This window comes from Amblyomma mixtum, chromosome 3, assembly GCF_055824585.1.
Source record: "Amblyomma mixtum isolate Tamu chromosome 3, ASM5582458v1, whole genome shotgun sequence".
Classification (NCBI taxonomy): domain Eukaryota; kingdom Metazoa; phylum Arthropoda; class Arachnida; order Ixodida; family Ixodidae; genus Amblyomma; species Amblyomma mixtum.
In genome coordinates, this window is record NC_143014.1 from 84,296,995 (window position 1) to 84,313,616 (window position 16,622).

At 46.4% G+C, this 16,622-nt stretch overlaps 1 protein-coding gene across 2 annotated transcripts in view; it reads left to right on the plus strand.

The window, feature by feature from the left end:
- The first annotated feature begins 1,719 nt into the window (after positions 1-1,719).
- Positions 1,720-16,622, plus strand: part of LOC149350822 (uncharacterized) — a 121,025-nt gene continuing 106,122 nt past the window's right edge. For both annotated transcript variants that reach the window (XM_089579974.1, XM_089579975.1), the window contains exon 1: positions 1,720-2,047. In XM_089579974.1, coding sequence (XP_089436100.1) covers positions 2,003-2,047 — 45 coding nt within the window. In that variant the 5' untranslated portion in view covers positions 1,720-2,002. The remainder of the gene's footprint in view (positions 2,048-16,622) is intronic.

A 16,622-nucleotide genomic window follows, 5' to 3' on the forward strand; every position in this document is an offset into this window, starting at 1 on the left:
AATCACGGGGAAAAGGGTGCCCTTCGAAGGGGACCCTTTCTAAGGGGTCAAACAGTTACACCCTTTGCAGTTAGTCCCGAAAAGGACGATTGCCAGTGGCAGGTCAGTTAGTCCCCAAAAAGACTAACCTCTCGCCCCCTGTTCCGTTTTCCTAAGAGTGTGCTGTGCTGTACGTTATATTTGTCCTTTGCAGAAGGTGGCGGTATGGTAGCTGGAGCTCTCTTAAACCAACGTTTCCTCGCCCCACAACCCTTGCTTAAGGAATGCGAAGATAATGCACCACGCTTATCCTCTTACATATGTGTCATATGTTCTAGCATAGAGTTGGTTTGAAGTACTTATTTAACCTTCGCAAGGCTTGGGTTTGCTAAGAAGATATGGCGACTCGGTAGACACCAGCAGGTCGTGACGCGCCTCATATTTAGTGGCAGATTTGAAGACAAGCTGTAATATGGCTTTAACATGATCCGTTTTACTTCTCTTCCCTAACCTGATAAAAACCGATTTTGTGACAAGTACTCTACCTCGAATATAAACATGTATGATGTTTCAAGTTTTGTAACTAGGAGACAGATTCGTGGTTTAAAGGATATAATCCCGCGGCGTATCATGAGATGAACAGAACCAAAGATCAACGAATTGTGAATATTTCTACGTCTCTCACGGCTACGTCTCTACGTGTCCTGCGCACCTCTCTTACATCGGTGGATCAAGTAGCACTTCTGAGTCAGAATATCGACCTATATTTGTATAAAGCGCAGATATTCACAGCGTGCTGAGACACTTAAAAGGAGCACATTTGTATTTTTTTTTCACCACACTGCTCCGTCAAGATTGAATAACAGATCTCCGAGAGCAAGAGCGGCGGCCCACAGCAAGAAACAGCACAGCAAAAAAAAAAAAAAATATGCCTTTGTATTTTTTCTGGTGCATCAAATAGAACGTCAAAGTGCGCGCAACCACTGTTTGCGCTGAAGGTATAGCGATTTCTATCCGGCGACAGCATGTGCGGTGCTCAAGCGGGGAGCCCATATCCGACGTAGGACATGCCTGTATACCCTGAGTACACGTGCGGACGTCGTTGCTCTCGCACTCGATCTCTTTGGGCCTACAAAACCCGAGCTTGTACCACTTGAGGGGCGCAGGGAACGCCGCAAAGAAAAATGAACAGCAGGGAAGCCAACCGGGAGGGCCATCGCAGCATCGCTGTTGAACCCTCAACTCTGTGGCGTAGACATCGTGGGACGAAACAGCATAGCAGCCACGCCGAAGCCTAATCTCTGTACTCTATCAGCCATGCCCTTGACACCTTGTACGCATTGTACGCCAGAAAGGCGGCAGCAGTAGGCGCAACAAAGAACCGCAAATCCCAACTTTTCATTTTCTTGTTCCCTCGCCCAACACGCTGTTCACGCGAGGCCCGCTTCTCTCCCGCGCCCGGGGCACAAGCGCCGAGACCCCCGCCGCGACAGAGGCCGACGAACGCACAAACACAGACGCGCTTCCCCGCTGCGTGGGCGGTGTCAGGCGACCGACGCGGGCGGGGCCTGCGGTTTGCCGGCCGTCAGTCAAGCGCGGCCGAGGCGTGGCTTGGTCCCATGCGGCGTCAATCAAAGAGCGCCCGAGGCGACGCCCCGCCCCTTTCCTCCCCCCTCGCTACCCCTCGCGGAGGAACAACACCGCGCGACACGGCAACTTGGTTCCCGGTTTAGTTGGCGACCAGAGTTTTATCCCCATGTCGCGTCAGTGTCCAGAGCCAGCCCAGAGTGCATCTGCCGCACAGCTGGCGCAGTGACCGGTCTCCGTCGCACTTCTGTTGCGACCACACTTCTGGCCCGTCAGGCTCACCGCTTCCTGCCACTGGCTGCTGGCCGGCCCGATTTCCATGCGCCAGGTGTCGTCGCGAGAACTCTCTCTGCCCGGCCGCCGACTGCGCAGCAAGCGGCTCTGACGAGCCCAACTTGGGGCTCCCGGCTGCTTCTCGATTACGGCCGGCACGTAGATGTCCTACGGCCAATTCGGATACTCCTATCCCGCATCGTCTCAGGTGAGTGGCACCCGTGGCCCCGCTGCGTGAACGCCGCAGACGGAGAATCACTCGCGCGCAGTGCTTCTCTGCGCTGTGCGCGGCGCACGCCGCAGGCGCTCGGCCATTCGAAACACGTGTAGCCGGCGATCACAATCTCGCCACGCCGCGCCTCTTGACCACAGCGGTCGTGTCGCAAGACCGGTTTTAACACGATTGCTTGTGGCGGCGATGCTCGTGCCCCGCGTCGAACGTTGATAGCTGACGCCGTAAAAATGAATGACTGCGTCCTCGGAGGTGCACATAAACAAATTGTCGCGTACGCCATGGGTGCAGTTTTTTTCGTGCGGTTGTGTAACGATACGTCCTTGGCATTTCGTTCCTCATAGTTTGTGCGGATTTTATATTTATACCACAATCGGTGCTCAGTTGCATGTTAACTTGTTTATTTTCTCATTGTTTAGAGCCTTATGATCTACACGAAAGCACGCAGGCTTCATTTCGTTCCCCTGACATCCACAAATGCTACGACGTTGCTCCAAAAGTTCGATTGCCACTCTCGCTTGGCTTTTGCGCTCAACTAAATAGAACACTGCGCTGTAAGGTACGTGCAGCTTAAAAACGAACACGAAAGTGGACAGCGCGTCAGGGCAAGCTTTAATTATGTGACTAAGCAGCTGCAAGTCTGGCTTGCGTTGCTGCACTTCTGTTTGCGGAATTGGGACAAATGTACGTGCGGCGCAAGTGTCCAACGCAACTCCATGCTCGATTATATTCTGAGCTGCATGGAAGGTTGTGCAGGCTAGAAACTCTCTCCGCCTATTTATACGTCTGCGGAGTAAAGCAGGCCTCAAGACTCGCCGTGTAGACTGTGATAAAAGAGGGAGACGGGCGTGAAATGAAACAAAGTGACAGTCCTTTTGTGTAGCAGTTATTTTTCCAGGAGTACGAAACATTAGGGCTTTGTCAGTGTGACACTGATTTCTGTGTTTTCACGTTGATAATCCGACCTATACAGTGTTTATAATTTCGACTCTCAGCATGACAGCCTCGTTTACCACTTCATTATCTAGTGCTTTTACCGACAAACACACCCGTGAGTTATAAGGCGAAAAAAAAAATGCTCGTAGAAACTAATTTCCTGGTAACGCATGCTACATGTTTTGCAGCAGAAAGTCAATTTTTTATACGTATACAAGTTTCGGTCTGAGGTCGCTAGTGCAACGTGTGCTCCACGCTAACAGCCAGAGGGCAACCACAGCTAATCTTCTTTATACACGGTGGTTCCCCTTTATCTCGCAGAGAGAGTGATTTAAGACATGTGCACGTGTTCCATCGTAAGCACCTGCATGCTGTAACAAATAAGCGGCGGAAACACTGATCAACATGAGCGAAAACAGAGAGGCGCCTCTACGGCAGTTATAGGCGCGAAGAATAACCCTCACATCGACAAGGGCCGAAGTTGCACAAATGTTTTCCAACATCATATAATTTAGCGTATAAAAGGAAACTACAGCCCACATAGAGAGGACATGCGCAACTTGCCTCAGTACGTTCTTCACACTTTATGTGCATGAAAAAAGCAAGCCAGCTAGCTCGGTAAGATGTTTAACATTTCATATAGTGTAGTGCTGTTCTGTGGCTAGTGAAGTAGAAGCTCGTGAAGGCGAAACTGAAAAAAAATACGCACATGAATAAAGTCGAAGGTGACCAAATGAGCGTGGAACAACACTCATAACCAATGCGCTGCAGCAGGCATGATAGTACCATTTGTCACATTCTTTCTTAGTGACACAAGTTTCCCTTTAGCATGCTTAAGCATGTTTAAGAGTGCTGCGATGAGAGAGGTGGCAGTTCTTAGTTAACGGGGCGTCTGGAGATGTATGGAATGGAAGTTTTGTAGCTGCACTATAAGTCTACCTCCATCTTGCACCTTTCGTCTGCGTGGGACCCTTTCCGACCGTGAAAGCAGTTCTCAAAAGCGGAGAAAATACATGCGCCACTGGCCTCGTTTTGTGATTGAAAGCTCCCTTCTTCGAGGCAGTTCGTAGGTATAGTTCTAGCTAATGCAGTTGGTTCTTCTGTCCGCACAATGGTCAAATAAAACTAAACACAATGTTGCAAGCTGAAATTCAATAGGGCCGAAATATGTGGAATGCCAAAGGGTACTCGTTTTTTTGTTTATTGAGGGTGGGCATTGTTGCACTACAATATTGGGCTTGTAGTAACCCAGAGTGCAAATAGTTAGGCCTGCTTGTCTGCACCTTCCTTGGCAAAATATTGTTGCTGGTGGTGCTCGCGAAGCATCTTAGCTGCGTGAAACGCTTCGAGAATACCTTGGACTCCGCACGGTTATACAATAGCTGATTCATTCTCATGCAGGTGTCTAGAAAATCAGTGAAAAATATGAGATGCACGAGCCTTATGCTAGCTCGTGCTAAAGGGGAAAGCAAATTTAAAGAGGGTAAAATGGCTTGACTGGTTTCGATAATTGACAAGTTTTTCGTTGAAAACAATAGGCGAAGCCAGGTTTAACCTTTTTTCGCTGAATGATTCCATGATGATGCACCACACGATAATGCGGTCGTTTCGTGAGAAGTCCTATTCATATAACAAAGCAGTGTTCTTATGGAACCTAATAAGCAATTCGCATCTTCAGAAAACTCATTAAGTTTTATTTTGCATATCCGACAGTTTGCGTGGCACACTTCACAAACTCCGCTATCTCCTTTGAGCTAGCCGCGCGCCTTTGTTTGCCCTCTGTTAGCCAAATCAAAGTTTATGGCCCTTGAACTATGAAGCTATTCATCATTTATCAATCGGCCTTACTTTATGTGTGTCTATTTCTGGGAGGATTTTCCACAAAATTACTTCGGTCAAGCTATCAGCGTGTCTAAACGCGTGGCGCTGGTGGTGCTTCCACTAGATGAAGTCATTGCTGTGTCTGGATATTTGAAAAAAAACGCAGCTGATACGCTAGAAGTACCTAAAATGAATAAGCTCAAAGAGTGCTCATAGGGGTTTTCGTTTACCTTTTCTGGTCCCTATTACTTCACATTAAAAATAAAATAGAACGCGTAGTTATGCTAAAGGAGTCAGCCAAATTTATCTTCTTTAGAACTTCTGTTTTCCCTCCATCCTTCTTTTGTATTTCAAGTTTCGGTTTCGGTGTATTTATTCAAGCTCAGGGTGGACTTAAATCTGCGAATGAGGGACTGAGATAAATGACTTAGCAATGAGTCTGGTGAATATTAGTTCTATGCAAAATGAGGTGAACAAAAGAATTGTGACTCACGTATCAACCATCAGCGGGCATCGAACACTTACTGCGTTTGTCGCGAGTGAATTTCACCGTGCATACACCAACTGGGGTGGGAAAAATGATCTTAAACTGCAGCACTGTTACTTCGGCAGCTTTATTCATTGCGTGTGTACAGCTGCGGTGAAGTTTGGACTACACAGCAAGAAAGCAAGTGATGTCACGTGGTGTCGGCGTTAACGGCAGTCAGCGCAACAGATTGTTTACCTGAGTGTGATCGCGACTCTATCTGCATGCCTGCGAATAAGGTCGCGAACACAGTGTTAAATCCTACTTTCATGCATGGACATGTATAAATTCAGAGTCAAAAATGTGCCCCCGCCTACCCTATCAAAAACGAGCAATGAGTGGGGAACGGAAGCTCACAAGCATGGCACTAGCTGCGAGTCACGGTTGAACTTGCTTTTCATCCAATCTTGCGAAACCATTGTTGCTGTTTTCTACTTCTTGTTATCATCTTACCTCGGCTATATAACATGAATAAAGATGGTAGGTAAAAACCAGGGCCAAAGCTATCTTTTTAATGATCAAATGTCTGGATTCTAGGTAATTTGTTTGCATAATTGGCCGCACGAAATTAAAATTTGATAAATAAAGCGTTACTCACACATACTACTAATCGGGAGATTGCATTAAAACACTAAACGGTTGAACGTTTGCGACGCGTGTTCACTTATGTTTTAGTTTTCAAATCGGACCCCTGTTTCAGAAAAGAGAATTAGTTTAAATGCTTGCCTTTGCTGATATCTAAATAGGACTCTTCCACTGATGCAGCTGCTTTTGAATAGTATTTGTTCTCTGCCATGCACGTGTGTCAGCAGAAGCCAGTCTCTCATGGCAAAAGCGGTGTGCGAGCAAACACTGAGTCTGAATTGAGCAAAATTTCCTCATCAACCTATCGTTTAGAGCTGCATTGTCAACATGCATGGCAAACCAACCACAATCTTTATATATTTTTTTTAGCCGGAAGTTCAAAATATGGGACATACACGAACATATTGTTTCCAGCCTAAGCAATAGTGTATCTCGCGACAGAAATAAAGCTGACGTACGGTCACATTTCGCGCGTTGCATGTTCCTCTTACGACCGCTTTCAATCCTTTGCTTATGCGGTCAAACGTTTCCCCGTTCGATCAGGAAGAGCCGGGAAGTCGGGGCTGAAAACTAGATGGCTTGTACGCTTTTGATCTTTTCATTTTCTGGCATCCGTATTCTGAGCATAGCTCATAAGAGCAGAGTTAACGCTTGTTTATAGCCGTATATGGAGACGTCATTGCAAGACATCGTATCACACCTCACCAAGTTTATCAACTGCAGACCAACAGCGTCGTTCTCTGGAGCATGGCATGCATAGGTAGAAATATGCATCGTTTACTTTTTTCCTCCTCTTTCTAGCATTTCCTGTACTACTGATTTGTTTCGCGCAGATCCTTCAAGTTTTCTCAGGTCGTCTCTCTTGGCTCAGGCCTTGTTTTTCGCCTTTCGTTTTTCCGTCCTCCTTTTTATTTATTTTTTTATTTATATATGTACCTACTTTCGCCCACTGGGGCATTATAGGGGGCGTGACACAAAATTTTCACAGTTTTTGCGCCAAGGAAAGCAATATACAAAAAAAGAGTATGCAATAATAATTCAAACATCGCGGCAAGGACACAAGAGTAGCGCGCGCACAAAAATGACGGCGTAAATGAACACTTCATAAAAACAAACGTGTAAAATTACAGCACACTCTGCAAATATAAAATCTGAAACGTGCTAAGGGGCAAGGACGATTCGCACAATATTTGAGATACAGGTCTGCAATAAAAAAACTTAAGCAAGGGCAGCCTTTAACGCTGCGGTAAATTCTGAAACTGATACAGCCACAGCTATGTCCCGGGGCAAGTCGTATAAAAAATGATCGGGAAAAAACTAAGGTACCGGCTGATATTTCTTTAAGTTGAGTTGAGTTGAGTTGTTCTATGCTACAGGTGGAATTAGCCTTGCTTATTCCGCCGGCAATTGCTCCACCGTAGCGTCGCTTATATGTTAATAATGTCCTAAAACCGGTCAGATCTACCCCACTATGCACACAGTCGCTTATAACAGAACATAGACCACTCCCGCAGTCACCATCTATGCACACATTCAGTCACAGTAGAACGTATACCATTGCAGAGCCACCATCCATGCACACATTCACTCACAGAATAACATAGACCACTCCAGAAGACACCATCTACGCACACATTAAATCACAGAAGACCATAGACCGTCCCTGCTGTCACCATTTAGAGCCAAGATCAGTGTCCTGCAGGAATGTTAAAAGAAGGCACGAAGCCTCTCTTCTGCATGTCTGGTTTCCACTCGGGTAGAGAATGTCCTGAACTGTACTTTGAAGGGCTCCTGTTCTCTTGAAGGAAGCGAACATCACATACCTTTCCGCGTGGTACTCTGGGCAGTATATAATATAATGTTCTATATCTCAGCACACACCACATATAGAACAAAGCGGAAACGATGTCATGCCCGTCTTATGCATCCAGGCAGGAGTACGAGCAGAGCCCGTTCGAATTCTATGTAGTATATAGAGTGGCCTGGGATCTTCTCAGAACTTTGGTCACACATGGCTTGTGGGGCGCACTCCACAGGGTACTGAGATAATCGAGCACATTTTTTCTTTAATCCTAATCGGGTGATCTCGGAGCTGTGATATGTAAGTAGGCGGGAAAAGATGGGCGTCCTTATTCAGTACAGTGCGCAATTGTAAAACATGTCTCGTAGAAAACAGTGGAAAAAAATTACCGTTTTGAGGAAACAAGAAGCCATCCTAAGCTAGCGCAGTGCTAGTAAAGCAAGCTCAGCTAGCTAGCTAGTAAAGCAAGCACAGTGGGCGCCCCATTTCATTTCATCGCACTGCATTTTCAAGATGCAGTTCAGTACCACTGTCTCCACGTTGAAGGCTTACCTTTTAACCATAATTATTATTGCGTGCTTTTGCCTCACGTTGCTTTCGTCTATTTTTCTTTCAGTTTCCTTCCTCTTTCTTTCATTTTTTTTATGACTGTGCCTTTGTCTGTGCCTACGCCATATGTTTAAACACCCTTTATCCTTCCACGAATAATGAGCATTAAGATGAGGAGTACGTCATTAACCCGAATAACTTGGAGTGGAATGAACCCAACGTGCAGATGTTTGTGATGGCAGATGTATGCGACGTATGCAGGTTTGTGCGACGTATTCGTGACTGCGCACATTTAGTAGTCCTTAAAATGGTGTTTGCTGTGAATGGCGGTGAGGTAAGCAGCTATTTTATCTCATTTTAAAATTCACAGTAGCAGCCTGTGGAATTGTAATGTCGGTGTAGCAAGGTCAATGAACCTGAACATGAACACTTTTAATTGGTACGGTGTTGTGTATGCGAACCAGTTCCTTTTCACAAGAGAGTATGCTTTATTGATGCAGCACTGCAGCGCGCATTGTATGTGGTTGCCTGACCACTGTGACAAGCCTTGCCTCCGGGTATGGGGCTGCATATAGCGCCACCCTGAAAAGTTTTTGCAACCTTCAACGTTTGAAGATCTAAGGCAGCATGACTTGCTAAGTAGTACAAGTTTGCAACAAAAATAGCCCATATCCCTGAGCGAAAAAAAAGAAACAACTAATGAAAATAACTTCTGGTTCGAGGGCCTATTTGGTCGCAGCTATAACGACATTCTCACGCCTGCAATTGCGCAACGTATTAAAGCGGAAGCAAGAAAACACCCACGCATTTTCGGCAGCCACTCCGATAGCGGATATCTTTCGCAAGAATTATGGTCTGTAAATAAATGATAAATATCGGCCTTCAAAAAGAAAAAACAAGCCAAACAAATAAAATCGGGATGGCAACAATTCTGACAGAGGCGCATCTACACCGTGTCTATTTAAAACACATTATCAATGAATTCCGGTGCAAAGTCTACTGGCTGCGAGCAGAGCTCAGCTTGCGGGACAGTTCGCTCCCGGCCGTGCCTGCCAGCAATAAAGCCAGTTTGAAATTGGTTCTCTGCAATTGTACAGCAAGTTTTATGTACCTTCTTGCAGCGTGAGTCATTGCTAAAAGCCTCAAAGTGCGCCTATGGGCTGTAATCAGGAGCCAGATATCATAACTGCTTTATTCAATCACACATTTATTCCGGAAATTACCTTTTGAGTCCGCTTTCCTGAGCACTGCAAAGGTGATTACCAGGCTTCAGGCAAACAAAAAAGAATAAAATCGCAAAAACACCGGTCGCAGCATAAATTGGTGGCTATGCAATCGCATAAATTGATGTAAGAAAAGAACATTTGTGACACAACTCGGCATAGTCGAATAGGGCGAAAGGTCACAAAGCGGCAGCATAAACGCATATGTACAAAATTTCACTACAGACCAAAGTGTTGTTACTGGTTCATGAGCGTCTATGGAGCAGGGTTAACAAATAATTCATCTACACAAACGTCTAAAGTGACAGAAAAAAAAGCGAATAGAGTTAGTTTCAAAATTCCTATTCAGGAATTTACAAGACAGTCGGTTGCACTTGGTGCCGTTAATGTGAGATCACACCTAGAGACACAGAGCGCGAGCATTGAAAGCACTAAATGCCAGCCGCGCTGATGGGTTTTAAGATTCAAGCCCGTGACACACGGAGGCCGATGAACAGGACGTAAGTGCAGGGGGTAAATTTCGATATTGCTCGAAACCTTCAAGGACACGTAAACACCCTTCAGCCCAGTTTTCCTCGACAGCAGTTATGTACAACTTAACAACGAAATTGCTTTCAACAGCTGCTGTCAAATTTTGGGTATGCTTCAGTTGCCTATAGTGTGGTGAAGGCTCGAGGTATCATGCATAGTCGTTCTTTGTACTGTCAGGAACTTTTTGCTGTCGAAAGTGCTTGCGCTAAACCACAGGTTAGGGCAGCAACAAGCACCTGACACAATGAAGCACCAAATATTATAATCCGCTGGGGACACAACAGCTTAAAAACTGCTGCCCGATAGCGTCTCTTTATTAACGCACCAAACGTGCGTATTGCTTTTCTGTTATCATAGTACATTTCACCGCGTATATCATCACCAAGAGAGCCCAAAAATAGCACTTCGTTTCACGTTGCGTTCGTTTAGCTAAAAAAACGCATTTCCTGTAAGTACGCGAAGACACGTGGGATGACGCATAATATCAAACGCCATATACACAAGCTTGACTGCAGGTTTTATTTTTGTTGTTATTATTTATTATACCACTGAGGGCCACAGGCATCACAGAGGGGTAGTGGTAAATGTACCGCACGCCGTGAAAAAGCTTTAATGAATGGCATTATTTCCATGTCTCATACATCATTAAAAGCCAAACAATCTAAAATATATATATAAAAAAACGTAGATAGGTCCTCAAAGCGCTGGGTGCAATTGCTGCAGAAATGCACGCCCACTGATTAAGCTTGATCAGTACTGCCCACCGCGCATTTCCTCTTTTCTGCTTACGAGAGCACCCATAGAAGCCCACGCACACTCTGTCGAGGCTACATTTCGTCCCTGGTAAACGGCTTCATGCGATGGAGAATAATAATTATCTACAGAATTTCGACGATATTCTCCCTTCGTAGCGAGCTGACAAACACTCGCTCGCAGAGGAAAAGCACTTGTTCATGGTGCCTCGAGTACAGCGGATGTAATAGACTCAGCGAAAAAAAGAAAAACGCGGCCAGGAATAAAATTGAGTATGTACACAGAGTGAACCGATGAAGCGAACGCTGTTCACAACCAGGTCCGTTACATGTAAACGAGCCATTACGATTCAAACGCTGACGATCGCAGCGAGTTACAACACTTTTGCTGTCTGCACCTAAATGACTTATGATCCCGAGACAGAAGCCGTCGGCGAATAAGTTCGTACCGGTAGTAAGCTGCTTCACCTTGCGGGCATCGTAAGTAAAGGAGGCGGGGAAAAAGCATGAACGAAAATAAGAGAAAAGGAAAGCGTAAAAAGACGGCACACGCTTAGCTATTTGTTACTGCTTATTAATGCAACACACGACCGGTCACAACGTTGTACAACGGAAGTACCACAGAACGCGCCCACAAGAGAAATGAAAGGGTTCATGCCAAACCCTTGCAATAACGCCTGCGGTACTGTTAAACTCCATTAAGAAACGGCGGCACTTTTTCGTTTTGGTCTCTCAATCCATCGCCGGCGTATAGGAGAAAGGGGCTACTGGCAGAAAGAAACACTGCCACGCACATCCTGATCGGGGGCATCGCTTTCAGGGGTGAGATTAGAGCTCATCGGCAGCGCCTGCAGATTGCACCTCGGCACTCGCGCATTTCGCATTCAACGCACGTAGCCAAGGTTTTGGCGGGGATGGGGGGAGGGGGGGGGGGGGTGTCGTTGAGAGGAAAGCAACCGGCCGCGAACGGGCTGCCAGAGGCGTCCGCGCAACCGAGGGCAGCGGAGAGGCTCTCCGGAGACACGGACAGGCTGGGAGAGGAGCCGCGCAGTAGACCGAGGAGGGCTCTCAGCGACCTTAGCCCACACCTGGTAAAGTACACATTAATTGAGTGTCTATACACTCGTCCACTGTCCGATAACAGTTCCCGCTTTTCGAGGGGAAGCGGGGTGACGCTTTCCGTTGCCACACTGGCGCACCCTATCCGGTCCTCCTCGAAGATAAGCTCGGGCCACAATGTTACGCTCACCGCTCACGGAAACAGCTCCTCCTCGCCTGCGTCTAGCCGCAAGCCGAAATTTATGCATTAGTTGCAAACGCCATGGCTCATTTGGAAGCCAAGTTAGGTTACGTATAATTGGGGTTGTTTCGAAAATGGTTGACGCAGGAAGTGGCCAGCTGCACCGTTCACTCGGTGGGCGAAGTATAAGTATAAAATCGTGCCTTGTAAAAGATGCCGAAGGATGTTATTGACGAAAAGGCTGCCGAGTAGCGTTCTTAAGCAGGGAGATATATGCGCGCAGCTTCCAACAAGACACTGGCAGCACACTTAATTAGCTGTCAGTGACATGCTCTTCTCGGAGCAAAAAGAGCGTAAACGGAGGACGAAGGTAATCTGTTGGGCTGCATAAAAAGTGCTTCGACGCTGTCAGAGCTTTACGGCGAGAGGCGTTTTACCGAGTCCCCCACCCCCTGAGCCACGCTTCAGTGTAGCCGGCGACAAAGCTGGCGCGACCATACCCAACAATTCTGGACAAAAGCACTTTTGAGCGGGAATCCTTTTATGAACGCAATTTTTTCATAGTAATAAATATATCCGCAGATCACCCGACGGCCATCTTGAATTTCTTTATTAACATTTTTGCTATCGTGAAAAGCTAACTGTTCGATGCGACCGATGGAAACACATCAAAAGAAAGATTTTGCTGTATATAAGAATGGACCACTACCCTCAATATTTCCACAAAAGTATCTTACAATTGTCCAGTTTTCAAAATTTTTGTCCGAAAATGTTGGACATGGCCTCACCCATCACCCAGTAATGGGTTTGCATGCTTGCTCGTAAAAATGGCAATAAAGGACTTTGGCTGATTGCCGAGTTATCTTACGACGAGAAGCTGTTTTGCCGCTGTTCCCATCGAATCGGGCTCGATATTTAAACGCGAGTTACGCGGCATAGGTCTTGTGCGCCTTTTGAATGTTCTTTTGAATGGCATAGAGTTAAAGTCGCGCGTCTTTTGTTGTGCCTAGGACCTCGCCGGTCGGGTGGCCAGCGTCACCTTACAGGCCCGCTTGGGCGTCTGACAGGCGACAGCCTGTTTGGCCAGGCCGTCTCACAGATGACTGCCCGGTTGGGCGCCTCACAGGCTTATCTGGGCGCTTCTCAGGCGACTGGCCATTAGGGCCTCTGCTCTCGCTGGCTTTAAACCAAGCTACACCATAAGCTCGACTTAGCCGGACTTTTTTTTTTAATGTTGTGTATGTAGCACTGCAAAAACAAATTAGGCTCATAGCCATAATGTACAATGGTGGATGGGATCGGCGTATCTTTTAAACACGTACTAAGGAGCACCACTTTAGGGATTACTGTGCGGTACAATAATGTTACGTGAAATTGAGTTCTACAATCGCACCACCTGTGTGTCGGTCCACAAGTCACTCGCTAGGCAATTGCACGAAATTACGAACGCAAGTACAAGGGTAATCCCAAAAGTAAGGTCTCCAAAGGGCTGCAGCCACAGGCAAACTGTATGTGTGGCTGCTCGCCATACTGCTGTGTTCATTGTTCCCCGTCTTCCAAACAAGCCATGACCCAGCGCGAAAAGGGCTGTCAGTCTTGGCACGGCAGCCATTTGAAATGGAGCTCCCGTTTGTCGTTACCGCCAGGTGCGAAGTTCGCGCAGTTATTCGATTTTTGAACACAAAAGTCGGTAAAGCAATCGAAATTCATTGCCAGTTGACGGAGGTGCGCCTAGAGCCATGCATGGATGCTAAAAACGTCCGCAAGTGGGGTAGAGAGTTCGCAGCTGGTCGCACTGAAATTGGTTTGGTTTGGTTTATGGGGTTTAACGTCCCAAAGCGACTAAGGCTATGAGAGACGCCGTAGCGGAGGGCTCCTTAAATTTCGACCACCTGGGGTTCTTTTACGTGCACTGACATCGCACAGTACACGGGCCTTTAGAATTTCTCCTCCAAAGAAATTCAACCGCCGCGGCCGGGATCGAACCCGCGTCTTTCGGGTCAGCAGCCGAGCACCATAACTACTGAGCCACCGCGGCGGCGCACTGAAATTCACGACGAAGAAAGAAGCGAGAGACCGTCAATTTCTGATGAGACAACCGAGAAGGTCGAAGAAATGATGCGGCAAGATCGGAGAATCACACTCGACTTGGGACCAAGTGACTAACACTTGTTTCCAAAGCTAAAAGAACACGTCGCTGGAAGGCGCTTCACCGATGATGACGAAGTGAAAGATGCGGTCAAACGCTTCCTCAATGGCATGGCGGTGAGATGGTATGATATGGGCATACAAAAAGTGCCCCAGCGTCTGCAAAAAGGCACAGACTGCAACGGCAATTTTGTGGAAAAGTAGATGAATGGTTTGCCTTGTAAGTGATTTGTAAATTGCTTAAAATAAACATTTGTTTTGATTTATAAAAGAACTGGAGACCTTAATTTCGGGATCACCCTCGTAATAGGATGTGAATTGCAGCCCATAATTAAGTGGTATATATGTCCGACTTGCGTTGATGACCCCTTATGCAAATATCAAAGCTACTTCTGTGAGATGACTGTGCCTAGACTAGCCGAGATAATGTTTTGCTACTAAAGTTTGGTTTGGTTTGGTTTGGTTTATGGGGTTTAACGTCCCAAAGCGACTAAGGCTATGAGAGACGCCGTAGTGGAGGGCTCCGGAAATTTCGACCACCTGGGGTTCTTTAACGTGCACTGACATCGCACAGTACACGGGCCTCGAATTTCTCCTCCAAAGAAATTCAGCCGCCGCGGCCGGGATTGCTACTAAAGTATGTGTCCCGGAGCTGCAACATCCTTGGACACCAAGCTTTCGTCGATTATGTATGACCGGATCCACATGAAATTTGATGTTATCAGCATCTAAGCTTCGGTGGCATAAAGGCGAAATGTTTTTTTTATCGCCAGAGTGAACCTGAAGTATAGGCTTTGCACATCAGACAACAATATCTGTTAGTTTTATTCAGGTTGTTGCTCGCATTGCTTTGAAATATGATAGAGTTGAGTTGCTCAATAGGGAACATTCTCCAGTATTCAGGTCTTTGTGACCCTTGTCGGTGCATGTATCATAACTATCACATCACACCTTGCAATGTGATATCAAATCACAACTATCGCTGCACAGCTTGTGATGTGATATAGGCAGCGACAAGGCGCGCAAAGACCCCAGTATCGGCGAATGTTCATTATTTTCATTATTGAGCATCCCATAACTGCATCATATTTCAAAGCAAATCGACCAACAACTTCAATGAAACTAACAAATTGTTGCTCGATGTGCAAAGTCTAGACTTCAATTTCACATTGGTGATAAAAAACATTTCACCATCAGCGTGCTCAACAGCGAACATTCTGCAATATTCAGTCCTTTGTGCCCCTTGTCGCTGTCTGTATCATGTCACAGGTTTTAATACAAGCAGCGACAAGGGGTACAAAAATCTTAATATTGGCGAATGTTCATTATTGAGGATTTCACAACTGTTTAATATTTCAAAGAAATGTGACCAACAACTTGATTGAACTAACAAATTGTTGCTTGATGTGCAAAGCCTACACTTCATTTTTACATTGGTGACAAAAACATGTCACCATCAAGGTGCTCAATAGTGAACAATCTGCAATATTCAGTTCTTTGTGCCCCTTGTCGCTGCCTGTATCACATCACAGGTTGTGATACAGGCGGCGACAAGGGGCACGAAGACCTGAATATTGCAGAATGTTCCCCAATGGGCATCTACCCCTGCTTACTGACGTGCACTCGTTACGCTGCCGATTTAGTGCTACAGATGTTACTATGCAGAATGCAAATTTCAGAGAATTCAGTAGTGTGCTGTTGTATACTTAGTCGGCAAGTCCCGTTGGCTACCTTATGCTAGGGAAATCAGATGAACGGACAATAATACAGAGACCAGAGAAATAAAAGAACGGTTAAAGCGCGTATACAAAACAATGCTCATAAGGCATATAACCCTGTAACTCGACTGGGGCTGCGGTGCCTTAAGTCGGAAGTCTTGAGATAGAGCAACTACTGTCGAGTGACTTTCTGCGTAATCGGACGCTTAGATCACGGCACCACAATACATCTTTCAGCCCGTTGCACCAACAGGTGGTGCGCACAGGACACTTTTAACTTTGTTTCTTCTTATAGCCCTCCTAACGTATGTATACGTTCCCCAAAGGGCATCGAGTCGGCTTAGCATGGTCGGCAGGGGAAAGCGGGGTCGTCGAAACGAAGACTGACTCAGGGGTATGCTCAATGCTTTGCTCGCATGTGCAGCTGCCTCACAACGGTGTGTCTGTAATTTCAACTGAATATAAACAGCAAAATGCACAAGAGATTTCCATGCACGAGCCACACATAAAGGTGTGTATCAGAGGGCGACACAAGTCTGCAGTCGTAAAATTTTCAGGAGAGGCCAAGGCGTGCCAAGGCGACAAGTTGTCACACGCGGAAATATCTACTCACGGAATGGTCTTAGCGCAAGAACACTGGATGCTCTATTAATCCGTTCCTGATAACGGTGTCAGAACAGCCTACGTCCTTCAATGGCGTTAGGGAGCAATTCCATCGCTA